Genomic DNA, 25,530 nt, shown 5'->3' with positions numbered 1-25,530 from the left:
TAAATATAAATAATATAATATTATTATAATTAATATAATATTAATATAATAATCATGTATTCACGTTGTTTTGAATACAATTGAGATTTTAGATTTAAAATTTTAGTTTGTAATAATTTTATTATTTGTGTATATTTTGTAATTATATTCTGAATCGATAATGTAACATGTAAAATGATCATATAATTCCCTATTTCCGGTAATAAAAAAGAATATTGCATGAGAAATTTATTCCCTATCTAGATAGTTCATGGTAGAACTTACATGTAGAATTTACATGTAATAAATATGTGATATACAATATATTTATTATTAGATGATGTCACTTTTATGCAATTTTTAATCTAATACTTTTTTTGCATATAGTATTTTTTTTTATAATAAATTTTAATTTTAATAGAGGTAAACATTGATAATTATTTTGAAAACAATAAATATAAAGAATAAAATTTTGAATTTTAAAAATAATTAGGAATTACAATGATTTTTTTATTAGATTATATTTATATTAAAATTAAAATTTTTTTTTATATAATTATTGAAAATTCATTTAGAAAAATATTAAAACACAATTTCCAGATATGTAAAACCTCAATATAGATACTATATTTTATATATATTTCATAAATGCAATTTAAATATTATTATATTATTAAATTATATTATTTTAAATTATTTTTTAGATATGACAAAGGAACAGAATTCAAGAAGTTTATCAAATAACACATTATTAAGTGCAACAGCACATAATATAATGTGTGAAAATGATTTAAATATATTATTACTACAAGGAACTGATAAAGATATTATAAATATGACAAAAAAGGAAATCATTGAAAATTTATTTTTATTAGAAAAACAATCCTATATAGAATATTTTGTTACTAAACCAGTTTTAAAGCTTATTGATCTTAATTTATGCAATAGTCAACTTCATAATATTCCTAATTCTTTAAACATGCTAAAAGAATTGCAATATTTAAATTTAAATAATAATTGTTTATCTTTTTTATCAGATGTAATTTGCGAATTACATCAATTGAAAAAATTATATGTTTCTCAGAATAAATTAAATCAACTTCCTAATAATTTAGGAAATTTATTGAATTTAGAGGTTTTATCTTTAAATTCAAATTATTTAACAAATCTTCCAGATTCATGTGCAAAATTAAATAAATTAGAAGTTCTTTATCTTAATGACAATAAATTTAAATTGATTCCAAATTGTATAACCAAAGGAATGAAAAATTTGCAAATTCTTGAATTTTCATGCAATATAAATTCAAAATTGGATTTTTATCCTCTGAGTACTAATTTAACTACATTTTATGCAGAAAAAAATAATGTCTGTCTTTCATTTCCAAAATGGATATTGAATTCCAGATATAAGAAACTTGAAACTGTATCACTGAATGAAACAAGATTTCAAACATTAAATTTGCCAAAGAAATCATCTGTATCCTATGTTAAAAAATTATTGATGAAACAATGCAATCTTAGTACTGAAGATATTGAAACCATAATTATTGGAATGACAAATCTTGAAGAACTAATAATTGGAAATGGAAAAGTATGTTATCAAAATTTTTTTACAACTATGCCTATTAATACAAAGAAAATTTTATCTAGTCTCAAAACAATTGACATATGTAATACGGGACTTTCAAGCATACCTGAAATAATAAACAAATTTACCAATCTATCTGAACTAAATTTAGGTTTCAATAATATCTTTTTCTTGCCAGAAGAAATTTGTTCTTTAAAAAATTTGAGTAGATTAATAATAAATAATAATCATTTGACAAATCTTCCTGAAAATATTGGACAAATGACATTGCTAGAAGAATTAAAATTACGTCATAATTATTTAAATGAATTACCTGAAAGTATAAAATTATTGCACAACTTGAAATATATAGATCTATATAACAATGAATTTGAAATAGTACCAGAAATAGTATTGAATTTACCAAATCTAAAAGGATTAGATTTCGAACAAAATTACTTTTCAACTGAATGTTTATGGGTAAGGACATAAGTACAAAAGATATGATTTCAAGATTAAAAACAAGCCAAATTTTATTTAGGATTATCTTGTTAAATTTTTTATGTAATACATAGAAACGATTTATTGTTTAATAATTAACATTGTTTATTTTTAAAAAATTATTATGGTTGTTCTATATTAATGAATCAAATCAATAGTACACTAGGTGTCCTAATTATAAAGATATGAGAGATACTTTGAGACATTATTGGTTGGATCCTATATTTGGCAATGAATCTCCTTGTGGATCAAAAGTGAAGTCATCAACTGGAAGTGAAAAAAGTTTTTCATCATCAAGCTCTTCATTGGACGAACGTTTTTTATGCATATTGTAAGTTGGTATTAAAAATTTTAAAAATCAAGAAAACAAAAGTTTCAACGAAGATTATTAAATTATGTTAAATTTTCCAATATATTATTAAATTGATTTTAAATAAGTATAATATTTTTAATAAAATAATGTTATTTTAGACCAGAAGGATCTCATAACGAAATATTTGATGAACATTGGGATAGCTCGGAAGATTCGGCTGACGAATTTGATCCTCACGGTAAAATAAAGATGCATAAATTTAAGATTTATATAAGTCAGAATTTAATTAATTGACTGAAAATAGTCATTTCTTTATAACAATCAACATACTCATAAATATTCATAATCTCTCCTATATGGCATTCATATAACACGAATTCGTTTTATTAGCATGAACAAATGAAAAATAATTAATATTTCTTTTAATAATTTGAACATGATAATTTAATATAAAAATATGAATAATAATTTGAATAAATATATCTATTAAATTATAATTATTAAAATAAATGTCATAGACATTAAAGATTAGACAAAATAGTTATGTTTTTGTTTTCAGAAAATAAAGAACCAAAAAGGCGGACATTTCCGCCATTCACATTTTATCAGCCATTTGAACAAATATATCGTCCTGCGGATTTCCATGAGGATCGAATTATGACGCGAGTTTTAAAGATGTTACAAAACGGGACTTTAGTTTGGTTATCTAATTACGAGGAAGGTCAATTCGAAGATCCTTAAAGAAGATTGAAATTGAAGTTGCATTTGATTTGACAGTTGTATAAAGTATAGTTCAATGATTTTTTATTATTACAGTTAATATATTAAACAATTTTAAAAGGATATTGTCTAGTTAAATCAAATATGTTTAATATAAGATAACAATATAACTTCATATATGTCCATTATAATAGAAGACGATTTGATAGTTATAATTTATTAACTTTATTTTCATAGTTTATTATCGGAAAAAATTGAATAATTAATTTTATTTGTAACTTATTTTTTTTATATATATTTTTTTAATGACTTAAGTTTAATTGAGTTAAATTATTGAATACAAAAAGGACTGCTAATCAGATCTCTTCTAAAAAATATATACTTATACATAATTGAAAAATTATATTTTCATATAAATAAATAAAATAATTAAACATAAATTAATAACTTTTGATGACATAAAAAAATTAAAAATTTTTAATTCAAATAATTTAGATAAAAACAGTTTATTTAAAATAATAATCTTTATTCTTCATCCAAATTTATTATCTGATTTTATGACATATAATTAAAAAAATGATAGACAGAATTAAATTTATATAATTTATATAAATTATTTCACAAAAATATAGTACAAATACTATTTTTTATTTTATTAATGTTTCTATACATTGTGATATTTTATTTTGATTGAATAAGTAGAAATATATAAATAATTTCTTTTTGTACAATTAATGTGAAAAATAATCAATTCTTCTAAAGTTATCTAAATAATTATATTACATATCTATTTTACATTTTTTTATATTTATTAAAAATTTATTAAATTAAGCATACTTATATTAAAGCATATTTTTATAAATAATTTGTAATTTTATTAATATTTTCAACTGTGATAAGAAATACACTCCATAGATATATATCTATATGCAGTATACAGATTAATATTAATAAACATTCATTTTTATTGTAAATAATTTTAATATCAAAATTGTAACATGATATTTATAATTATGATTTTCGTTATTATATATTTAATAAGTTATATGTAAATATTTCAATTTTATAACAGATTTTTTTACAATTAAAAATAAATAAATTTTATAATATAACAAATTTTTGTTAATAAACGAAAGAAAAAATTATTTTCAAAAACGCATGTATCTATAATCGAGTTGAAAAGCTTATTAATTATTATTAGATCACATATAGTTACGATCATATTACGTGTTCTCTTTAATTGTTATTATTGTTATAGTTTATTGAATATTGATATTTTTTTATATTTAATAATTAGTTTATTTTCTCCTTTCTAAGTCTTTCAAATATTTTAAATAGTAATAAAAGCAATTAAGTAGTAAATCAAGCAATAGTTTATTTACACGTCTCTCTGAAACATACATTATTTGCACGTAGCTCCGCTTTTCGCAATTTTTCCTTTTTCCTTCTCTTTTCTTCCTTCTTTTTCCTCGCTTTCTTTTCTCTCGCTTTCTTTTCACGTAATATTTTATCTATATACACATAAGTTTTATACACATAAAACGAATACAACATAAATTTAAAGATAGTCAAATCTCGTCTATCGTAATCATAATCATACCTCTAATATACACAGTACATTTACAACATTTACAACATACATCGTTTGGAAGCATTGGTAATAGTTTTTGTTGTTCATGTTTCTTCATGATCATATTCTCCAAAATTTTCCTTGATTCGGAAAAAAAAATCCATTATATTATTAATAACTCTACAACAAGATGCATCACGTTATTTGAAATAAAATTATTAGCATAAACGATCGTGATGCATCCTGCTTATTTTTAAATTCTATCGTACCAAGATTCCTCCTTTTTACGCACTTCCTATCCCGATATTCCTGTTCCTTTTCCTTCTTCTTATTTTGACAAGAGTTTTGGAAAAAGGTGAATCGTTTTCTTTTCTTTTCTTTCTTTTTCGGTTTACGCACCACAAAATTCAGTTCTTTGACAGAATCGTCACTGCTACTACTTCGACGATCTATCACGTGATGTTTATAATCATTTTCTTTACATATTGAACATTGTCCCGTGCAATAGTCCTCCATATCCGTACACGAACAAATAACTTCGTCCTTCCATTCCAAATAATCGGTGAAGGTATCTTTGTCCTCTTTAGGTTGCCACATATGCCTAAATTCGAGACGTACAAATAATTCAGATAAAATATTAATAGAAATATGCAAAATATGACTGAAAATAAAAAATTAAGAATAAATCGCGATATATTTGAAATTAATTCGATATCGTGGATTAGATAAATTTTGCAAATTTGTGCAAAAGAATATTAATTTTAAATATTTTTTCATGATTATTATTTTAATATTTTTTCATGATTATGCGATTTTCAATCAATTATTATATATATTATATATTATATATATATATTTTTACCAAATTTTATTATCTCTTGCGTTTATATATATATATATATATATATATATATATATATATATATATATATATATATATATATATTGATAAAATTTGGTTGCAATGAAATTGATAAAAAATTGCAATCTCATTATAAAATTATCAACTTGATAATGAAAAAAAGAAAAAAAAAGATACATTATTAAAAAAAATCGGCAGATTATGCTTAGTTTCTCTACGATAATTACTTGAATCGCGTACCACGTGTCTTCGTACTATTTCGCTTGTAAAAGTAGTAGGCAGCGACAAGGCAAATGGTAATAAAGAATAGAATAAGCAAAATTGAACAATACATCGATGTGTGTGCGATGTAATTATTATTATTATTATTGTTGTTATCATTATCATCATCATCATCATCATCATCATCATCATCATCATCATCATCATCATCATCATCACCACCATCGTCACCACCATCATCATCATCATTATTATTATTATTATTATTATTATTTTTATTATTATTATTGTTGTTGTTGTTGTTGTTGTTGTTATTGTTGTCGTCGTTGTCGTTGTCGTTGTTATTGTCGTTGTTGTTGTTGTTGTTGTTGTCGTCGTTGTTGTTGTTGTTGTTGTTGTTGTTGTTGGTATTATTATTATTATTGGCTGTCTTAAATGACGATTATCTTTCTCTTTTAATTCACGATGATTCTTATTACTGAAATAAATAAATATGACTAGTTTAAATAAAATTTATTGCTTTAAAATTATTTCATTGAAAAAAATTACTTTATATAATAATCATATTAATTTATACATAGACTTGAGTATTAACAAAAAATCGCTACTCGTTTACACAATCATTCATTTGATATGTGATTAATATGATTCTGAAAAGAAAGAAAGAAAAAAAACATGACAAAATTGAAAAATTGTTACACTTTAGCATGTGCTCCCATTGCTGCAACTGCTTTTCCAACTTTTTTATTTTTTAAAACTTTAGAAATTTTCTGTTTTTTATTCTTCTTTTTCTTTTTCTTCTTCTTTTTTTTATGAGCTTGTGCATTTTTACCCTTCTCCGGGGTATGCCTTTTCGACATTCTGTGTCCTGGACATTCTAACGTATCTGCTAAATTCTCTGTATCGAAGTAGTCAATACTCGAACTGTGATTTTCTCTCACGTACTTTGCCAAATCTGGTCGTCCTAACCATCTTAATATCATTTCCATCGTTGTCCTTCCATTTGGTTTCGCATTTGCTACGAAAAAATTATATGCTTTTCATGAAGAATTCAAAATTCGATTAATTTCTTTAATGTAAAAAAAAAAAAAAAAAAAAAAAGAATTAATTATCAAAGAATATAGTATAATAGCAGACGATTAATAATAATAAAAAATAAATCAACAGATATGTTCACCTATCTAGACATCTTTGATTTTAATTATTTTACTTGGAAAATCTTGACTCCATTCTTCAAGATTAAGAAGACATTCTTTCGACAATGTCGACATTCCAGTGATATCTTTATTCATTAAAGTTTCATACTTTTTCACCCTACGTTCCGTTTTCATCGGAGTTACTTCGTATATAGCTTGTACAAGTTGCAAACATTCTACAGGGTTTAACAAATTCGACAGATACATGAGCTCGTTCTCTTTTATATTGGCAATACATTGTACGAAAAATTTTTCCTTAAACATTAATTCAAATGAAATTAATTCAAACACATAATATTATGTAATTTCTGCAATATAACATCTTTTTAAAAAATGGTATAATATAAAATATTTCAAATTGATATTTTTATTCCAATAATATTTATCCTTTTTTTGAAATGATTTATAAAAATTTTATATGAAATGATAATATTGCAAAAGTTACAGTTAGAATTGTAGAGATAACAGAAATTAAAGTTAAAGAATAAATATAATAAATTCTAAGAAATTTCTTAAAGAGGTGTATGATTCAAAACTCAAAGAGCGCCAAACATGATATTGTGCAGTTAAAAAATCATTTGATTATCTTCACACTGTCTTATCACAGTGTGTCGTCAACGCGTTACGCCATGTGATATGATAACGATTTTTAATAAATTTTGTAAAATTAAACGATTAAACAATCATAGATTCTCTTGTAAAGGCTCACCTTGTTTTCGGCAAAAATCACAAATAAAATGTAAATTGAGCATACAAATTTCATTCTAAAATGGGCATGTAAAATTCGTATAAATCGGTGAATTACATTTTGTTGTCAGACGAGAAAATACATTTTTGACAGATCCATAATCGACAGTCGTTTTAATGCTATCGATTACTCAAGCGACTATATCTTTCCTCGATTATAAATATTTTAATGAATTATTTCAAAACCTGATCTATTTGACAAATTATTTTTAATTGCACGTATAACGTGAAAGACTATATTCACGTTGTACACATAACTATTGCAAAACGGATTAGTTTGAAATATGAAATTGATGAAGTTGCTCGATTGAAAATATTTTAAAATATTCTGTTTCATCTGTGTCGTTTCTCGTGTAGTATAGTTAAGGAACTGAAGATTATTCTATGTCACTTTTTTTTTAAGCAAATATCAGGTTATAGGTTATGTTGGATAGCGTACCAAACGAAATTTCGTTTATAAGGTTTGAATTTTTCCATTCACTTACTATATTTCTGCCACCTTTCATTAATCGATCGATTGTATTTATTACAGGATATTTAACAGATTTGATTTGAATATAAAAGTCAGACAGTATTACTTTACTCGAAGAATATGATGCATTAATTTAAGGGAACTAGTATTAAGAATCATTAAAAAATGTAATTGAATTGTATTAATTCCTTGGAAACCTCGATGAACTTAAGAAACGCATTAAAAATTGCACTGATTCTTCTTTTACTTTACCTTATCCCTTCTTTCCTCCAGGTATACTTCATTTCATGAAATGTATGTAAATTGATCAGGCAAAATAAGAATCTCGCTCAAAAATATTTTAAATAAGTAACTTAAATAATTGTAAAAAAAAAAAAATTATTATCTACCATCTTTTATTTATGTGAAGATCATTACTGAGGTTGATGTACCAGAACTCCAGCTGTTAGCGTCAAATTTGAAGCCTGAAGAGTGTGTGAAACTTGTATCCTTAGGTTCTAATTGTAAGTGAACAAATGTTATTGTTCTTCCTATTTAAAATTTTGAAAAAATATTTTCCATGCAGAATCACATACACGTGAGATATTTAAAATCATTTCTCATTTAACAAAAATGACGTCTTTTTAAATAGACCATATTATTATTTGACAAATGTTTCTAGCAACACGTATCGATATTAACATTTATTGAACATCAATGCTTTATACATGATTTACAATTAAAATTATCGTTTTATTTATATCTATTATTGGATTCTAAATATGATTAAATTAAAATACTATTCTAAAATGACAAGATAAATATACGTGTAGCACAATTACATAGTATTAGTTACTACCGTGATTCATTTCCAAGATGATATACTTTCGATACGATAAAAATACAATTGTCACGTCAAAGATAATATCCATGTCCAATATGATAAAATTCTAATCACATTCTAATCAAATTCTTTATCACATCGAGAAGCGATATACGTTCGATAAACGATGAACAAATTTCTTTTTATATAAAATAATATTTCGATAAAAAATAATTTGAAGAATAAGATATATTATTACGACAGCTCCGCTATCGGAAACGCAGATACAAAAATTAGCCCGAGATCAAAACTGTTTCCGAAGACTCGTGAAATGGATATGCCAATTGAGAACGATTACGAGGAACACATATCCGATTTTGAACGATCATCTTAAACGAATCGGAAGAAAAGATTTGGTCGCGTGCCTCGCAGAATTCAGTATGAAAACTACGAATGTTCCAAAGGTGATTCGTCAAGTTCAGCCTATTGGGTAAGATATTGATATTTGATAATGAATAAATTCTATATTTCCTCGAGTTATCTCTCGAGAAATCTTGATGTTTAAAGAATCTTTGACGTTTAATATTTCTTGGAAAATAATCGATAAAACTTTGACATATTTTGTTACAATGTAGATATTACAAACTGTTCCAAACTTCAGACTGTCCTCCGTCAAATCCTCATGACAATCTTCATGACAATCCTCATAACAATCCTCATGACAATCCTCATGATAATCCGTATGTATAAAAATACTAAACTCTTTATAAGGAGAAAATCATCTTTCTTTTCGTCCATCGTGTGATTGAGTTATTTTTAAAAGATTTTTGCCAAATATAAATGTGACGCAAATGAAACTAGAGAAAACACAACACATATGTTCCTAGAAATACTATTTGCGACATCTAGAATAAACAGACGTAAGTTTCGTATAATGTTTTCCTCATTCTGTAACAATTTTATGATTCTCCAGAGACTACGATGAATATCAACCACCGAATACAACGCCAAAACCTAAGTTGCCGAAAGAGATCGAGAAAATCAGTAATAAATTTTTCTCGGCTATAACAATTCTATCTTAATCGTGATAAATAAATATTCTTACCATTTGCAGGATTTACCACTTTCACATTGTCGGTGCAAACTGCAACGATTATCGTTATTTCGATTATATTAGTTACATGTTGTTGCACTTTGTTTATAAAGAAAAAATTCGGACATCTGTTCGATCGATTACGAGGGAAGAAGAAAAAAGGGTAATTATGAATATATGAAATAAAATTAATTCGAAAATATTTATTAATATAATAATAAATTCAATTAATAATAATAATAAAAATAATTTGGCTAGTAAATTGATCATGATCGAAGAAGAGGGAGGAGATATATCTAGAAGTTACTTTTTTCGAAAGCCACGAAGGAAAAGGAAAAGGGCACCATCGTACGAAATGGTGCACACTGCCACACAAAACGTTACAGCTCCCACAACGCCGAAAGAAGCGGAAGAGACAACGAAGTCACCAGGTTGCCAAAGATGTTTCAAGAAGAAACGAAAGAGAACGGCGAAAAGACCGCATAGATAAAGCGTGTAATTAAAAAAATGTGTTGAAAATTAATTCAACACACGAATTGTATAAAGCTCTCAAATGTTCACACCTGTAATTTTATTTTATATTAAATATACTGAATTATCGGAGTATATCTGTATAATGTTATAAAAACGAGGAAATTAATATTACAAAGTCATGAAAATATTTAATTTGTACAATCATTTTGAATCGATCAATGAATGGTTCTTCTAAATCTACATCAATTAATATAATAATTTCAATAACTATCGAGACTCGTAGATCATACGAATGATCGAGTTTTTTTTAATTATTATATAATAATCCGTTTTAAAAATCTTTCGTGAAATTTGTCACTGTTAATTGCGTCCTCTATGAAATTCGTGAGAGCTAATTTCTCGCGAAACGAAGAAGAAAGAACGGTTATTTCGTTAATCTCGCGATGAAAAGATTATCGAAAAATGGGCATGAATGGTCCATACGGTTAAGTTTCATTGTTATTCTATTGCGATACAATGTCTTTGCCACGATCGATGTTAATTTAAACGAATTGGAATATTTAGCCGCTCGTCTTAATCACTTCGAGTGTCGACGATTGATAGCCGCACTTCATTACACCACTTACGAGCTACCGAGAGATCTGGCTGGTGCTGGTAAATCGACTAATGATTGAATAGAATGCATTAACGATTATTATTTCTTCTACTCGTTTGAAGAAATATAATGTATTCATAGAATCCATCGGAAATTGAAGTAAATCCTTTTCAAGTGTGTGAACAAGTACCTACATTTATAGAAATATCAACAATCAAAAATCTTGATTTCAATAAATATCGTGATTAATAGATAAATTATATCATGATTATTCTATTATTTACATTGCAATATTTATACACTTCAACCCACCTATCTATTTATTTTCGTTTGTTTTTTCAAGAACGTAATGTGGATGAAAGCATCCCTTGTATTCGACATCTCGTGCATTGGAATAGTGCTCCAGCCGAGGGTAAAGGCACCACTCATGAAATTTTGACTCACAGACTTCGACAATTAGGTCGAGATGATCTGGCAGATTGGTTAGGAAAATCCACTTTTAAACAATTAGGGAAAGATCTTCAGAGGGCTATGGTAACGACATTCGAAGAACTCGGAAAACAGGAAACGGAATTACCGTAAGCACAATGGAATCAAAATGAAATCTAAATATATTGGTTAGGAGTGTGCGAATACTCGATGCTTCGGGCAGATTCGGAAGAAGTCGGGCTTAAACGAATATTCGGGACATTTGAAACTTGCATCCCAGCTCGAGACACACCCGAACTTGTCCGATTTTACCCGAGTCTGCCCGAACACTTGAAGACTCGCACGCATCCTAAGTATTAAAATCATCCGATAATCTTGATGAAAATTTTTCGAATAACAATCGTTCAGATAACAAATATCCTTTCGCATCAAATATATTTCTATGCAATTGTGAGAAAAGAAAGTAAGTTTTTATATATATTAGAAAAAGAATTAATGTTCCAAAAAGATCGAGAAACATTGAAATATTATATTTTTAAATATACGATAAATAACGTAATTCTAATGAAAAGTTAAAAATACATTAAATTAAATATTTTATTTCATAGTCACCCTGTAACTCTTGAACCACGTAAACGCGAGAAAGAAGATCCTTGGTTACAAATTGACGTTATCCTCATAGCAATTTTATTAGCATTATTAGGAACTTTGTTAACACTTATATGCGCCACGGTTATACAAAGAATCAGATATAAAATCAAATACAAGTACGATTATTCTTATTATATTTTTATTTTAATTACTTTTTTTTATATTATTAAATAAAATAAACGTAAATTTCGAAAAATTTAAAAATTATTGTTTAAATCGTAGGAAAGTAAAGCAGCAGGAAAACGAGAATGTAAAACAAGCGAATAAAAAAAAAACAAGGAAGAAATACACCGAAAGCAGTACTAGCGGAACTACTGATTATATATATTTAGAAAGCGATTCGGACACGGATGTATAAAAGAATGTTTATTTGTAATCTCAGGAATATTTTTAAAAACAGGATATCAATCGTTTTATCCCAAGCAGCTTCCACTTCGATGGTAAATTTCGATTTCAACGTGTTCTTCATTACTTCCATTATCACTCCTTTTATATCCTGAAATGTAAGATAAAAATAATATACAACAAGCATGAAAGAGAATAATTGTATGAGTATATAACGTTATATAGATAAAATGTTGAAAAAAAGCTTATCGTACACATTAATCGTGTTAAATGAATTTGTTAAATGTTAACGAAAAAAAAAAAATTTGTAAAATTTACTGACACAATCATTATCTTACAATATTTATTTTGAAGAATAATTATCGATGTTGAAATGTTATCGTTATTTTCCATCTCGAGATCATCGTTGTTGACCTTATTATAGATTATAAGATTCATTAAATATCTCGAACAACAACCATATTACGTATTACATTTTATAATTAAGATATATCGAAACATGGCTGGTATTTTATTAATAAATAGAAAAATATAGAAATTTTATACTATAATGTTAATGGTCGATATTGAATAAGCAATCAATATCAAATTACAATTTGCACTTACAAAACTACTCGTTGTTCTATATATTTAACAGTCGATATTGAATAAGCAATCAATATCAAATTACAATTTGCGTTTATAAAACTACTTATTGTTCTATTCTATTTCGCTCGTCGATAAAATCAAACTTGAGGTTGTTATTATGAAGAAAAAAATGACCTTCCTCGAATCCGGAAGGCTATTGTCAACTCATGTTGAAACCGTTGAAAACTTCCGGATACAAGTCTTGACCTTGTTTCACAAAAATGTTTCATCAGTGTCGTTTCAATCTTTCTCCCGTTTCAGTTTCAATGGATTTTTTTCTTAACTTGGCAGTTTAGTAAAAAACTGAGTAGCATGAATTATATACATTGGATATTTTTGAATTTTTTACAATTTTTTTTTTTTTCTTTTCTCCGAGAAACATTAATTTTATTTTACAAAACAAAGAATTTTTATTATTTTTCACTACGTTCTAACAATTGATCATTATTCTAATATATAATAATTCGTGATAATTATTATTATTATTATTTATATAGAATAAGCGATATACGTACATCATAATGATTAAATACCACTCAATAATGAAAATTCCAAAGATTCATCTTTGTTAAAAGATAACTTGTGCAATTTATTTAATCGAACTTTCATATCTGATAAATAATCGATAAAATATCTTTAAAATAAACGAAGCATATTTGGAAACAGGATTAAAGTACATGCAACTCAAGTATCTATTATTACGTGTTTGTTATAAAATTTGAAATTAGAGGGGGAACAAACGTGTTGTGAACGAATGTTATTACGATTATTACGATTATAGAATCATTTCTTCCTTTCATTGTATACAATTACAACTTACTAACAAAAAAAAAATAATCGCAATTGTGATATAATCGTTTGATCATCGTCAAAAAAATTTTTTTTTTTCTAATCAACTTTTAATTACATATTTCCAAATAAAAATTCCAATTTCCTTTCCTTTTATGTATAATTCTACGCAATTACATTACGATTATTAAAATAGAAATAGCATAAGCGAAAAGAAGAAGCGAATGCGGCTATAGCAATAAATCGCACGAACTTACAATAAACTGTTGCCTATCCTGACCTCGTCGGCCGTGTCTCTCGCCAATAGTATGCAATATCGCTTCCATTAAGTCAACATACGTTCAAAGCATCGATACAACCGCTCACCGTGCTCACGATATTTTGACGATGAAACCTTGAAACCTTTTATTCGACGGCAACTCATCTATCGGTATATTCTTAAAAATGGGGAACACCTTTTGATATTGGGGATATTTTCTGAAATAACTGAAATACGTCGAGCGATAATCTTTAAAATAGAGATATTATTATTTCGAAGTTTTATTCTATTTCGAGGGAAAAAAACTTATGGGAATTTTCTTATATTAATAAATATCGGAAAAACGAAAGTACAATTCATCGACTTACCTTATCATAACAGCGACGCCGGTTTCTATCGAATGCGCACGTAATACGTCTCTCTCACAAATCTCTTCTCTCTTCTGGTTAAACCAACTTTCGAATCGATGCAATTGTCGTCTTTCGGAAAAATAAGTGAACGCAGAACCCATTTTTAATTTCAACAATTATTGCCGCGTATCTTCCTTCAGATATATCGATATTCCATTTGTGTAAAATCGTTTGTCTATTTTTATTATAGCTTTGCATTTCAATTATTGCTGTAACGCAATTGGTTTAGATGCACAGAGGCCACACTTATATCGGTATTGCGTATATTTAAATCATACAACACAAGATGCGCTTAGAAGGTTGTTGTTAATTTAAATGAGCCACCAGTATTACTTCGTGTTCCTTGTATCTCCTCTCACTTGTCACGTTACGCAATTTATTAACGAGAATATTAGGTATAAATAATACGTTTGTTTTTTATCGGCAATCAAAGAAATTGGTTTCGAAGCTACAACTCGTAAACGACTGTTCTTTGCCTTTATAAACTGCATGCTAATATAATGTTAAATATTTGTGGAATATGGTTTTTTTTTTCTCTTTCTTTCTTTATCTTGCGTATAATTCATATATATTATAGAAATATCCAATGACCGAAATTAACAATTTCTCTTAATCTTTTCTATTCGTTTCGCAAATATGTTTTTACGAGTATTTCGATCTCTCGAATCCTTTAAACATCTCTAAATAATGATTGATCGAACGAAAGTATAAGAAAATAACGGAGGGATACGTCGGGTAAGATTTTATTGAAATTTTATAAGATCGATATATTACAAGATAAATCGATGGAAAATTTAACAAGTGAAAAAATTTTTTTATCCGCTCAAGGTGATTTCATTCGAGATAAGAATTTAAATATATATATATATATATATATATATATATCCATGCATTATATCTAATAGATAATGCTAGATTATTAATATAAAAAAGTGGAGAGAGGAAAAAAAAAAGAATGTAATACCAGCAATGATGATAGAGCATACAACTAAACAATATTATCTAAACAAAATGTAAGATAATTTTATTGTCGATTATGATCAATCTATATATTATATAGACAGACGGGTATAAATCTTATTAGAAATCGGCTGGAATCACGATGGCAACTTCATTGCTTCACGTGAGTAAATTTGATCAATAATTTTTGAAGGGAAGAGAAAAAGGGGGGGGAAAAAAATGATCGAATCGTAACAATTTGTAGTGCAACTATCAAACGAAAAAGAGAAATTGTGAAATTATCATATGTTCATCGGATTTTAATATCGAGTAAGTAATTTATTCCTTTACCTTCTTTTTTTTTTCTTTTTTTTTCTTTTTTTTTTCTCTCCATAACTTTTTCAACGAATTCGCGTTTAATTTATCAAAAGCGTATCGAAACAATTTCCACGTTTCACGCAGATACCGTTTCTATTCCCCGTTTGTTTTCGTTCCACCGTATTTCCAAGTTGAAAACGTTCGATTCTCGTATACTCGAGCGTGAAACTTGTGCACAACGTTTCTAACATTTCGCTTTCGTATTCCAACAGCGGATCATATTCATCGCATATGAATAGTCTTCTAATAGAATCGTAGATGATAATTGACCCTTCTACTACTTAATCCGGAATTTTTCGTAAAAATACATACGTTCTCGTCTCATCGCATCGTGTAAGTATTTTACATCCATTCGCATCTACTTCGTTTTTATTATCCACTTCTCCATTTTTATATTCTCCATTCTCTAAATTCGATCGATCGATATTTATAATACGGCTGGATCCAAAAAAAAAAAAAAGTATTCTTATATGATAATGATATCAATTTCTCATTTTGCAAACAATATCTTGAAAAATTAATCTCAAAAGTCGAGGGATCGCTGAAGAAAAATACGATCGTACACTGTTACGAAGATGCTTTATTAAGCTGATAAAGAAGAACGATAGTTTAGGCGAAAAATTAATTTTTCAAAATTTTCGCAATTCAATTAAATTTAACATAATAAACCTCGCGTCGATCCTAAACAGTTGCGTGAATCTTTAATTAAAATATATATATCTTCAATTTGTTTCAACGTTGTACGATACGCAATGTAATATATATATATATATATGCTAATATTATTATTATTATTATTATTGTGCATATTGAAATCATTTTAAAAATATATATTTTTCTCTTCTCTTCTCTTCTCTTCTCTTCTTTCAATTTCTTTTTTTGTAAGACAATGCGTTATTTATTATATATTATATATATACATACAACGAAGCAATTCTTAAGTGACTAAATTAAAGAAGGGGGGAGGGAGGGGAAGGGAGGAGGAAAAAAAGAAATGACGGATAAACTAACTCGTCCCGTTCTTCAAGAAGCGAAAACTTGATATATCTTCGCGAACATCATGTCCAAAGTTTTGTTCCACGCCTCGGCCACTTCCGGCGTGTATTGCTTCCCCAACGCTTGGCGAAGAACTTCCAACATTACTTCCTTCAAGTTCTAGAAATTGGGGAGGGAAACGGAGAGTCGTCAAAAAAAGGGATCCTCTTTCTTCCCTGTTATTATTATATATATATATATATTTGTTATATATATCGAGCTTGCTCCTTCGAAGCGAAACGAATTTCCAGATAATATAAAAAAAAGAAAAGAAACGATAACGAAATATTGTGGTGTTTGAGAGAAGGATAAATCGAAGACGTTCGATCTTAACTCCTCACCGCGATGAAAGTCGAAAGCAATCTTTCGTATATATATATATATATATGTATATGTAAAACTCGATTTTCTAATTTTCACACTCGTACCTGGAATTCTTCCTTCGTTTGGCCGCGTTTTTTATGCCTCTCGACCAAACCGATTAGGCTAGCCTCCATTAATCCTGGGTCGTGCAAGAAATCGATAACATTATTTAAGGCCGTAATTACGCTGGCACAATGAGCTTGAAACCGTTTATTAGCCGGCAATTCGTTCAAGGGAGTGTCCATGAAAGCGGTAAAGTATCGCTGATATTCCGGATATTTTTTAAAGAATCTGAAATTCGTCATTCGTTGGGCATAAATCGATCGTCGGAGGGGGGAGAGGAAAAAAGAAAAAAGAAAGTAGAAAAAAATTCGGATGGGTGGGGGATTTCGGTCGAATTTCGATCGAGAACGAGTAACAATAAGACGTGATCAAAGGGGAGAATTGCGAAAAATATTGATACTGATATTGGTGATATCTCATCGAGAATAGAAAAAAAAAAAAAAAAGAAAGGAATAACATGAAACTGCAACGGTGAAGAATAATTTTATCTCTCTCTCTCTCTCTTTTTTTTTACATTATCAACTTTTTACATCATCGTTACGACGAAGGTTATCGATAATCGCAACTTCGCGTTCTCGAGAGACATGTTTCTCGAGATTAAGGGGACAAACAAAAGAAAGAAAGAAAGAAAAAAAAAAAGAACAAGAGATAAAAGCATAAATAAACCTTTTTTTACAACGACTCAAGAGAGTTTCCACTTTTTGTTACGATACGACGATCGATTTACGAGTAACAATAATAATAATAATATAAAGAGCGACACACGCGCGCGCGCGCGTCCCTCTCTTAAGAGCAAAACTTACGCGGTCATCACGGCGATCCCGGAAGCCACCTCGTCCTTCCTGACAACCGCCCACGTGTTCTGCACTAATTTCTTCTGCCTCTCGGTCAACCCTGTCGCCTGATCGATCCTGTTATCGTCCGATGACGAAATCCCGAGGAAACGTAGAAACGTTCCCATCGCTCCTCGTCCGTTGCGAAAACGGGCGTTGGGCAAAAGAAAAAAAAAAAAAAAGAAAAGGAAGGAAGAAAGGAAGAAAAGAAAAAAAAAAAAAGAAAAAAGAAAAGAGGGAACTTGTTTCGAGCGAAGAAACAGGCGAGGAACGAGTCTCCTTCTCCTCCTCCTCCTCCCCTCCTACGAAATCGAAGGCAGAAAAAAAAAGCGTTCGGTACGAATGGTGAAGTGGAAGGTACGCTTGTCCGATGATATTATATGCTATAATAAACACGTGACGCGTTTTATCTTTAAGAGGATCGAGAGGCGTATAAAAGAAGGAAGAAGAAGAAGAAGAAGAAGAAGAAGAAAGAAAGGAGGAAGAGAGAAAAAGGAGAAGGGAGAACGGATTTATTATTTAATAATAAACCGAGAGATTCGGCGAGACGTCATGATCGCCGGTTATCAAGCACGGCCGGGATACAGCGAGCCACCACAATTTACCGTAATTCTGTATGATATGTCACGTGCCACGTACTGTCGTTTTCAATTCGCTCAATCGCTGACACGGTTGGACGCCGACTACTCGTTCTTCGTGCCCGACTGACGGCCACTGCCTATCTAATGCTATTTTAAATCCACCCCCTCCGCCAACACGCCTCCGCCACCGGCTAATGGCCACGCGGTTAAATGATTAAAATTATTAAAGCCTCTCTTTACACGATCAGCGGCCAACCGGTTAAGTCGGTTAACCGATTATTCGACTTGGTTAACGCCTGTTTGGTCACTGAACTCTCCTACGTATGTATACATATATACATATATTTCTGTTTCGAGTGGTTCCCGATCGAATTCGATCGTTGGGTCTAAAAAGAGGGGAGGGGAGGGGGAGAGATGACAAGGGCGACGAATGGCCAACCCCTCTCGTTTTAACTGCCCAAATTGCTTTACGATCCACCCGGGTGACATCCGGTTAATTAATTCGTATCGAGTTATCTCGATATGGCAGCCTCGCTAGTTTTAATCGATCAACCTTGCGCATCGATGCATCGTTATAACAAGTGGGAGGTTACAACGCGCCCTCTTCCCGTTTCTTTCTCTCTGAAAGAGAAGAGGGGAGGGTGTTAAAAAAAAAAAAAAAAATCGAAAGGAATTTTTCCTTTTTTCACGGTTAATTATGTAAAACGCGCGATAAAATTGAGGATCGTCGTCTGTCGAGATAAGAGCTGTGAGATCTGCGGTCGAAAAAAGAATTAATCTGGAGAAAATTATCTGCGTCGGATTGTTAAAATAGAGGTGTCGTGATTACGCGATAAATCGTTGGAATATTGTTGAAATATTGTTAATTTATCGTAGCTCTCGAATGTATATCTTCTTTCCTTTTTTTTTTTTTTATATAAATTGATGATTTCGAAATCAGTTTTCGACGTTGCATTGCTTATCGTATTTTGCTCAAAGACGCATCTTATGTATCATTATATCATTTACGATTATTCTTCGTGTGGAATAATAATATCTGGACGAAATGTTTTTCCTTCTTTTTTTTTCTTAATTATTATGTATGTACTTAAATGCATATTTTTCTTTTTTTTTTTTTTTTTGTTTAATAAGAACAAGGCTGTTCCAACTTTTAATGATCGATCGATAATGCAAGGAACAATATTTTATTTAAAAATTGTTAAATCGTAAGATTTAAATTGATCGGGATGGTTCGAAGAGTTCGTTCGACGATTCCAGCTTCTTAAAAGAAGAAGAAAAAGCGAGGAGAGGAGAAACGCAACGTTTCGTGATCGATGTCCGTATAATCCTGACCATAAATTTCTCTCTCGCTGACGTCACTTCGTGAACTATATCGGGACTCCCAAAGGGTTATGAGGACTCGTTATGAGAAATGGAAAAGATGTAAATAAGGAAATTGTAGGTCTCGTTTAGGAGAAATGAAGTACGAATAAGAGATAAATATATCGAGATGACGCAACGCGTGTCGAATGCGAATTTAAAGATTCTTAAGGCGATAAATCTGTAAAGGGCGCATCGTCGGTTTAAACGTGCATCGATTAATGAACATCCTCCTTGTAACAAATGAGCGCTTAATGTGCACCTGTCAGGTGGTTGAAAATTGCAACATCGATTTCCATGCGATTCACGTGCGCTGCAAAGAAAAAAAAAGATTACGAGCCGATCGATACTTCCTCGATACGTTTCTCGAAATTTCTTTTCTTTTTTCTTTTCAAAATTTTCTCCGACTCTATACTTTATGATCGGTCGGATTAAATTAATCCGGGTTAAAATAATGAAAAATTTTTACGTTATTTTCTTTTTTTCAGGAAAAACGAGGATAATAAAGAAAATAAATTAAATATGGATTCTGGAACATCGACGAGTACAGATCAATTTTTTGGGAGCAAGAAAGAGAGCAAGATTTATTTACAGTTAATATCAAGTTTTATAGGTATGAATCTCTTTTTTTTTTTTTTTTTGGTTTTTATTATAAAATGAAATTGAAAAAAAAATTTGTCGATTTTTGGCAATAAAGAAATTTTAAATGGAAATCTTCTTTTTATTAACTCTGCAATGGCATACCAGGATCTTTCATTATCTAAATTGTAACGCGTGATTATATATAGCTTAAAAGTAGGAATTTGAAAGGATATCATTGATTTTTTTCAAAATTTTTTTGCGAAGAACAAACTTAAAAAGTTCCAATGTGCCTTTGCCATGTACCAGAGCTGAAGAAGAATGTGAAATAAGTTAAAATAGACATTAAAAGAACTTAAATATTCTCACGTTTTTTATATACAATAATAGTATTAAAGTTATAATGTTTAATGTTTTGTTATTTAAAATACTATTTCTCTAACTGGAAAAAGGAAAAATTTATATCGCAAAATCACCATTATCTTTGAAAAGGATAAAAACGTATTTATCTATTTATCCATTTTTTCCCATTTCTCAGTTCAATTAAATCGAAAGAAAGTTTAATCACAGTCCTGATAATACGATGCTTTCGAAATATGATCAATTTGAGAAACATTTTAATCATATCTCTTATTCTCATTCCAGTTAATCTAGCATTATTCTCTGCCGGAATTTCCGTCGGCTGGGCAACGATCGCTGTTCCAAAGTTTGAAACCACCTCTTCCGATATTTATATAAATCAAAATAATGGAATTTTGGTAATTAACGCGATACCGGTAGGCGCCATTGTTGGATCAATTTTATCCGGTTTATTACTGAACGTTATCGGCAGAAAATGGTTCCTCTACGCGACCAGCGTACCATTCATAATCTGTTGGGTGCTCACCGCTTTCGCAAATTCTTGGATTGAAATTTTAGTGGCAAGACTGATATCTGGTGTATCGTTCGGTGCCTTGTACTCCATGGCCCCATTATATATAGGAGAATTGGTAGAGCAAAAAATCAGAGGAGCGTGTAACACTATGATATCCTTCATGTTTAATCTGGGATACATCTTCGTAATCGGTCTTCAACCGATTTTAAGTAGGAAGGTAAGGATTATTTATCTTTTAAAATTTTTCATCGAAATCGATTACGTTAAAAAAGTATTGAAATCGTAACGATTGCTGTGTATCATTGACATTGCGTATTATATGACGAATTGTATGACAATTGTATGACGAAATGTCCGAGAACGGGTGATGCAAGCGATATTAATTTTCTGAAAAAGGAAAAAAAAAAGATATTGACCTTCTATGTTTTCGCTTGTATCGCTCAACTTGCGATTCTGTGCAAAATATTTATCTACTATGTATTGTATATTCACGATAAATTTAAGATGACGTAATGTTTAAATAGTTTTGTTTATACATATGTAAAAATATGTAATCATTAACGATATTGTATTTTTTTTCCAGAATCTGTCATTTCTCAATTTAATACCGATAGCTATATTTTTGTTAACTATGCCATGGTTACCAGAATCGCCTTACTATTACTACAAGAAAGGCAAGAAAAATTCCGCAGCGCTGACTTTGGTATGGCTAAGACGCAAGGAGGAGAACAAGGAGGAGTTAAACAGGATAAATATGTTGATAGAGGCGGAAGATCAAGATGGCTTCAAAAAATTATTCACGAAAGCGCCACACGGGAAAGCATTGACGCTTCTATTGCTGTTGATGGCGGCTCAACAATTGTCAGGATTCGCAGCCATTTTATTCAACAGCGGTGATTTGATTAAAAAATTCAATGTACAATTCGAACAGAATTATCTTCTTCTTATAATAAGCGGGATATCTTTAGTTGTCAGCTTATTATCCGCACTTACCGTTGACAAACTCGGCAGAAAGTCTGTTTTTCTAATATCGTCGTACGGCAGTGTTCTATGCCTTCTCGCGATTGGTGCCTATTTCTTTGTCGAACATATAGGAATGAAAGTCAGCAGTTACTCCGCGATCCCATTGGTCGCTCTTGCGATTTACTTTATTGTTTTCTCGTATGGCTTAACCTCAATCCCATACGTAGTCTCTTCGGAAATTTTCCCGACAAACATGAAAAATTGGGCAAGCATGTTCTCTAATATTTTTGGATTCATATTGTTCATAATCGTGTATAATGTTTATCGACTTCTGAGCGACAAATATGGATACGTAATATTTCTTGTCTTTGGCGTCATCGAATTTATTATCGGCATCATCTTAAATATAGCATTACCGGAAACGTCCTGCAAATCTTTTAACGAGATTCAGGAAGTATTGAAACAACACAAGACGAAATAAAGGAAAGACAATAAATAATTTGCATTCTATTTATTCAATTTTCATCTATGGTTCTCTTTATATCGTTGAAATCCCTGTTTCAAATTGCTGAATTGCCTAGAAAAGAACTTTCGAGAAGATGAGTGTTTCGAATTCATTCGCGTAAATTTGATTAAAAACAAATTTCATGAAATGTTAACACAAAACAAAAATAAAAGTGGAAGATAGAAAAGATTTTTAAAAATTATTCACACATTTATTGTAATTATATAATTTGTGTGGCTTACCAAAACATTACATTGAATGACGCTTATTACGCATTCGTTTACGTTCTCTTGGTGTCAGCTTTATCACTTTTTTGATTGCATCTTTAATATAAAAGAATTTTATCTTACAATTGGATTGATACATAATAAAGAAAGAATAAAAATAATGTGAAAATCAAGTTATTAAATATATAAAAGTATATTTATACCTTCCAAAGAGATTTGTTGTGTCGTTTTTAAGACATAATCATCATTATCAGATTCATATCTCACCTAAGAAAAAATATTTACGCTATATAATACGTCATTTCGGATATTGCACTGTGTATAAAATATATATAAAATAATAAAGTATCATTTATGTAATAAATAGGGAAATATAAAAAAAATTTACTCTATTTCTTGAATAATTTCCATAGAAGAAAATCTGAATCTAAAAGCAATTGCTTTCATTTATTAATAACTATGAAATGAATATTCTCGCCAATTTGTTCATGTTTTTTTTTGTTTGTTTTGCTAGTTATCTTTTTTAACAATTAATTAAAATAGAACAAAATTAAATTAATTAGTTTCGTTAACAATAATAAATAAGATAAAATTTGTAATGTTGAATTTTAAAAGAAAATTATAAAAGAAAATTTAGATCAAAAAAATTTAAATTTTAATTCTAAGTTTTAATCATTATCATAATTATGAAAATGGCATAAAATGGTTTAAAATATTTATATTAGATTACTTTTTCATTTATTCATATGCGTGGAACTTACTTCTTTCTTTGATAATTTTTTTTTTAATAGTTTTTTACGACTTTTTGTGTCATTTGTAGGATATTTTTCCTCTTTTGCTACATTATAATGATTATAATTAGAATTATATATTATATCTGATTCCATTGATATCCATAAATCTCTCTTATTATTCCAATATTCTTTTTTATATTCCCAATAACTTAATGGATGGCCGTAAAAAATCTGTGACATTGGATCAATTTCACCTTTAAAACACTATTCAAATTTCACCTTAATTTTACAATATAATGAATAAGATAAGATGATACAATTATAAGATCTTTCAGAAAAAAAGTGTACATACTTTTTTGGATGTATGTGCATTTTGCATTTCAAGTATCTTTTGATTATTTTTGTTTATAAATTTTACCATCAATCTACATACATCATTATAACATATTTTTTGCGCGATAATGTATTCTTTTGTCATCATGTGTGGTAATTCTTCTACTAACATATCCAATACATCTGATGTAAAATTCTGTAAATGAAATTTAATTAATTTAATTTTTTTATTGCGTTTACACATAAAAATTAACAAACTTCGAAATCAAAAACTGTTAATCCCATATCTTTATGAACCATAGCAATGTAGCCAAAAAAATCATTTTTCATTGATTTATTATCATAATTTAAGAATAAAGTACACAACATTTCGCATATGCTATTAAATTTCTTTTTAAGTTTAGCTTCTTGAACGAAATATGGAAGTGATTCATCTTCGAAGTATTTCACGTATTCTGGATGAGTTTTAAAAATCCTGCGAGTTCGTTTAGCTTATATAAAATGAATTGATATATAATATATAATTATATTTTCAAAAATAACATTGTAACATTATAATTACATAGTGCATAGTGCAAACCCATAATACATGCTATCCTTCTCTACAATCGACCAAATTTCTTTTATTTTTTTGACATCTAGTGTAAAAATATTTTTGATTGATTGATACTTTTCTTCTTGCCATTCTTGTTTCTTTTTATAGAGATATGGGAATGGATAAGTAAGCAAATTACCCATTTCTAAAATTTTTAAATGAACTTGAAATATTTTGATATTTTATGACACATGTGATATTTGTACAACTGAATATCACTTTTAACCTGTTTAACAAACTTTGAGTTCATTTTTGTCGTAATTTCGTTCTCTTCGAATCTTTTTAAAAGATTCCTTAATTTTCAAAAAAGTACAAAAAGCGATTGTAATATGCATATTTTCTTATTTTAATTATATGCTAAAATTTCCTTTTTGTCAAAACTTAAAAATTCTTGTAAACAAAAGAAAATCAATAAATCAAATGAAAAATATTCTATTTAATTATTTAATTTGGCAATAAAGATAAAATATTATCAATAAATTTTAATATAATTAAAATATTATATATAATAAATTATACGACATTTAACAATTTCAGCATTATGTT

General features: G+C 28.8%; 7 protein-coding genes, 2 long non-coding RNA genes and 1 pseudogene across 23 annotated transcripts; 5 read left to right on the top strand and 5 right to left on the bottom strand.

The window, feature by feature from the left end:
• The first annotated feature begins 205 nt into the window (after positions 1-205).
• On the top strand, positions 206-4,196 carry LOC100869139 (uncharacterized). 2 transcript variants are annotated; one of them, XM_086913083.1, is made up of 5 exons: positions 206-402; positions 684-1,570; positions 2,206-2,378; positions 2,519-2,598; positions 2,920-4,196. In XM_086913083.1, exons 2-5 carry the CDS (start codon positions 686-688, stop codon positions 3,099-3,101), a joined length of 1,320 nt encoding a protein of 439 aa, XP_086769209.1. In that variant the 5' UTR covers positions 206-402; positions 684-685; the 3' UTR covers positions 3,102-4,196. The 2 variants fall into 2 exon arrangements, with proteins under 2 accessions (XP_086769209.1, XP_031776155.2); XM_031920295.2 differs by having other exon boundaries at positions 218-402; positions 684-2,026.
• Positions 4,197-4,435: 239 nt separating this feature from the next.
• Positions 4,436-7,941, bottom strand: LOC105736964 (uncharacterized). 2 transcript variants are annotated; one of them, XM_086913084.1, is made up of 8 exons: positions 7,640-7,784; positions 6,945-7,185; positions 6,434-6,752; positions 6,158-6,212; positions 5,740-5,882; positions 4,943-5,251; positions 4,681-4,790; positions 4,436-4,591 (listed from the first exon to the last, which is right to left on the bottom strand). In XM_086913084.1, the coding sequence occupies exons 1-8, from the start codon at positions 7,691-7,693 to the stop codon at positions 4,455-4,457; spliced, it is 1,368 nt and encodes a 455-aa protein (XP_086769210.1). In that variant the 5' UTR covers positions 7,694-7,784; the 3' UTR covers positions 4,436-4,454. The 2 variants fall into 2 exon arrangements, 1 of the variants encoding a protein (XP_086769210.1); XR_015293585.1 differs by having other exon boundaries at positions 4,920-5,251; positions 5,740-6,212; positions 7,640-7,941.
• Positions 7,791-8,380, top strand: LOC147656865 (uncharacterized). Its single transcript, XR_015293589.1, has 2 exons — positions 7,791-8,138; positions 8,210-8,380. It is a non-coding gene; the product is annotated as an uncharacterized LOC147656865 (long non-coding RNA).
• Positions 8,381-8,564: 184 nt separating this feature from the next.
• Positions 8,565-10,705, top strand: LOC105737221 (uncharacterized). 3 transcript variants are annotated; one of them, XM_012494447.3, is made up of 6 exons: positions 8,565-8,652; positions 9,216-9,441; positions 9,587-9,691; positions 9,925-9,995; positions 10,066-10,207; positions 10,303-10,705. In XM_012494447.3, exons 2-6 carry the CDS (start codon positions 9,392-9,394, stop codon positions 10,532-10,534), a joined length of 600 nt encoding a protein of 199 aa, XP_012349901.1. In that variant the 5' UTR covers positions 8,565-8,652; positions 9,216-9,391; the 3' UTR covers positions 10,535-10,705. The 3 variants fall into 3 exon arrangements, with proteins under 3 accessions (XP_012349901.1, XP_086769218.1, XP_031776161.1); XM_086913092.1 differs by lacking the exon at positions 9,587-9,691; XM_031920301.2 differs by lacking the exons at positions 8,565-8,652; positions 9,587-9,691 and having other exon boundaries at positions 9,087-9,441.
• LOC147656864 (uncharacterized) lies at positions 10,239-11,789 on the bottom strand. Its single transcript, XR_015293590.1, has 2 exons — positions 11,426-11,789; positions 10,239-11,303 (listed from the first exon to the last, which is right to left on the bottom strand). It is a non-coding gene; the product is annotated as an uncharacterized LOC147656864 (long non-coding RNA).
• LOC105737222 (uncharacterized) lies at positions 10,870-12,917 on the top strand. 3 transcript variants are annotated; one of them, XM_086913090.1, is made up of 5 exons: positions 10,905-11,002; positions 11,083-11,172; positions 11,457-11,691; positions 12,151-12,309; positions 12,416-12,917. In XM_086913090.1, exons 1-5 carry the CDS (start codon positions 10,981-10,983, stop codon positions 12,549-12,551), a joined length of 642 nt encoding a protein of 213 aa, XP_086769216.1. In that variant the 5' UTR covers positions 10,905-10,980; the 3' UTR covers positions 12,552-12,917. The 3 variants fall into 3 exon arrangements, with proteins under 3 accessions (XP_086769215.1, XP_086769217.1, XP_086769216.1); XM_086913089.1 differs by having other exon boundaries at positions 10,870-11,172; XM_086913091.1 differs by lacking the exon at positions 12,151-12,309 and having other exon boundaries at positions 10,870-11,172.
• LOC147656863 (cytoglobin-1-like) lies at positions 12,480-14,867 on the bottom strand (annotated as a pseudogene). Its single transcript, XR_015293587.1, has 3 exons — positions 14,582-14,867; positions 14,212-14,440; positions 12,480-12,689 (listed from the first exon to the last, which is right to left on the bottom strand). The product of XR_015293587.1 is annotated as a cytoglobin-1-like (transcript).
• Positions 14,868-15,350: 483 nt separating this feature from the next.
• On the bottom strand, positions 15,351-19,014 carry Glob1 (globin 1). Of its 5 annotated transcripts, none has more exons than XM_086913094.1 (4): positions 18,874-19,014; positions 18,205-18,644; positions 17,404-17,629; positions 15,351-17,095 (listed from the first exon to the last, which is right to left on the bottom strand). In XM_086913094.1, exons 2-4 carry the CDS (start codon positions 18,360-18,362, stop codon positions 16,964-16,966), a joined length of 516 nt encoding a protein of 171 aa, XP_086769220.1. In that variant the 5' UTR covers positions 18,363-18,644; positions 18,874-19,014; the 3' UTR covers positions 15,351-16,963. The 5 variants fall into 5 exon arrangements, with proteins under 5 accessions (XP_086769220.1, XP_086769219.1, XP_086769221.1 ...); XM_086913093.1 differs by having other exon boundaries at positions 18,840-18,979; XM_086913095.1 differs by having other exon boundaries at positions 18,205-18,536; positions 18,840-18,943.
• On the top strand, positions 15,668-23,495 carry LOC100868678 (facilitated trehalose transporter Tret1). Its single transcript, XM_003690752.4, has 4 exons — positions 15,668-15,746; positions 20,663-20,787; positions 21,399-21,844; positions 22,211-23,495. The coding sequence occupies exons 2-4, from the start codon at positions 20,697-20,699 to the stop codon at positions 23,069-23,071; spliced, it is 1,398 nt and encodes a 465-aa protein (XP_003690800.1). The 5' UTR covers positions 15,668-15,746; positions 20,663-20,696; the 3' UTR covers positions 23,072-23,495.
• LOC116415477 (uncharacterized) lies at positions 23,285-25,417 on the bottom strand. 4 transcript variants are annotated; one of them, XM_086913086.1, is made up of 7 exons: positions 25,211-25,417; positions 24,952-25,129; positions 24,648-24,864; positions 24,409-24,585; positions 24,084-24,287; positions 23,526-23,589; positions 23,285-23,418 (listed from the first exon to the last, which is right to left on the bottom strand). In XM_086913086.1, the coding sequence occupies exons 2-7, from the start codon at positions 25,125-25,127 to the stop codon at positions 23,345-23,347; spliced, it is 912 nt and encodes a 303-aa protein (XP_086769212.1). In that variant the 5' UTR covers positions 25,128-25,129; positions 25,211-25,417; the 3' UTR covers positions 23,285-23,344. The 4 variants fall into 4 exon arrangements, with proteins under 4 accessions (XP_086769212.1, XP_086769211.1, XP_086769213.1 ...); XM_086913085.1 differs by having other exon boundaries at positions 24,084-24,320; positions 25,211-25,413; XM_086913087.1 differs by having other exon boundaries at positions 24,084-24,320; positions 24,648-24,880; positions 25,211-25,411.
• Positions 25,418-25,530: the final 113 nt, after the last annotated feature.

The sequence above is a fragment of the Apis florea genome, unplaced genomic scaffold (genome assembly GCF_048593485.1).
Source record: "Apis florea isolate Af1SG1 unplaced genomic scaffold, ASM4859348v1 contig_3496_pilon, whole genome shotgun sequence".
Taxonomy (NCBI): domain Eukaryota; kingdom Metazoa; phylum Arthropoda; class Insecta; order Hymenoptera; family Apidae; genus Apis; species Apis florea.
This window is presented reverse-complemented; position numbering and strand designations above follow the sequence as displayed.

Excerpts from the sequence above, each read along its gene's own strand:
- LOC105737222 (XM_086913089.1), top strand. The coding sequence starts at position 10,962 with ATGAAAAGATTATCGAAAAATGGGCATGAATGGTCCATACGGTTAAGT. Across the intron at positions 11,173-11,456 it reads GAGAGATCTGGCTGGTGCTG|AACGTAATGTGGATGAAAGC; the intron begins GTAAATCGACTA and ends TGTTTTTTCAAG. Across the intron at positions 12,310-12,415 it reads AGATATAAAATCAAATACAA|GAAAGTAAAGCAGCAGGAAA; the intron begins GTACGATTATTC and ends TTTAAATCGTAG.
- LOC105736964 (XM_086913084.1), bottom strand. The coding sequence starts at position 7,693 with ATGAAATTTGTATGCTCAATTTACATTTTATTTGTGATTTTTGCCGAA. Across the intron at positions 6,213-6,433 it reads ATGGGAGCACATGCTAAAGT|TAATAAGAATCATCGTGAAT; the intron begins GTAACAATTTTT and ends TATTTATTTCAG. Across the intron at positions 5,883-6,157 it reads ATCGTCATTTAAGACAGCCA|AATAATAATAATAATAATTA; the intron begins ATAATAATAATA and ends AATGATAACAAC.
- Glob1 (XM_086913094.1), bottom strand. The coding sequence starts at position 18,362 with ATGGGAACGTTTCTACGTTTCCTCGGGATTTCGTCATCGGACGATAAC. Across the intron at positions 17,630-18,204 it reads GGGATCGCCGTGATGACCGC|ATTCTTTAAAAAATATCCGG; the intron begins GTAAGTTTTGCT and ends GACGAATTTCAG. Across the intron at positions 17,096-17,403 it reads AAACGAAGGAAGAATTCCAG|AACTTGAAGGAAGTAATGTT; the intron begins GTACGAGTGTGA and ends CCCAATTTCTAG.
- LOC105737221 (XM_012494447.3), top strand. The coding sequence starts at position 9,392 with ATGAAAACTACGAATGTTCCAAAGGTGATTCGTCAAGTTCAGCCTATT. Across the intron at positions 9,442-9,586 it reads CGTCAAGTTCAGCCTATTGG|ATATTACAAACTGTTCCAAA; the intron begins GTAAGATATTGA and ends GTTACAATGTAG. Across the intron at positions 9,692-9,924 it reads GACAATCCTCATGATAATCC|AGACTACGATGAATATCAAC; the intron begins GTATGTATAAAA and ends ATGATTCTCCAG.
- LOC100868678 (XM_003690752.4), top strand. The coding sequence starts at position 20,697 with ATGGATTCTGGAACATCGACGAGTACAGATCAATTTTTTGGGAGCAAG. Across the intron at positions 20,788-21,398 it reads GTTAATATCAAGTTTTATAG|TTAATCTAGCATTATTCTCT; the intron begins GTATGAATCTCT and ends TTCTCATTCCAG. Across the intron at positions 21,845-22,210 it reads AACCGATTTTAAGTAGGAAG|AATCTGTCATTTCTCAATTT; the intron begins GTAAGGATTATT and ends TTTTTTTTCCAG.
- LOC116415477 (XM_086913085.1), bottom strand. The coding sequence starts at position 25,127 with ATGGGTAATTTGCTTACTTATCCATTCCCATATCTCTATAAAAAGAAA. Across the intron at positions 24,865-24,951 it reads GGGTTTGCACTATGCACTAT|GATTTTTAAAACTCATCCAG; the intron begins GTAATTATAATG and ends ACGAACTCGCAG. Across the intron at positions 24,321-24,408 it reads ATGCACATACATCCAAAAAA|TGTTTTAAAGGTGAAATTGA; the intron begins GTATGTACACTT and ends AAATTTGAATAG.
- LOC100869139 (XM_031920295.2), top strand. The coding sequence starts at position 686 with ATGACAAAGGAACAGAATTCAAGAAGTTTATCAAATAACACATTATTA. Across the intron at positions 2,379-2,518 it reads GAACGTTTTTTATGCATATT|ACCAGAAGGATCTCATAACG; the intron begins GTAAGTTGGTAT and ends ATGTTATTTTAG. Across the intron at positions 2,599-2,919 it reads TGACGAATTTGATCCTCACG|AAAATAAAGAACCAAAAAGG; the intron begins GTAAAATAAAGA and ends TTTTGTTTTCAG.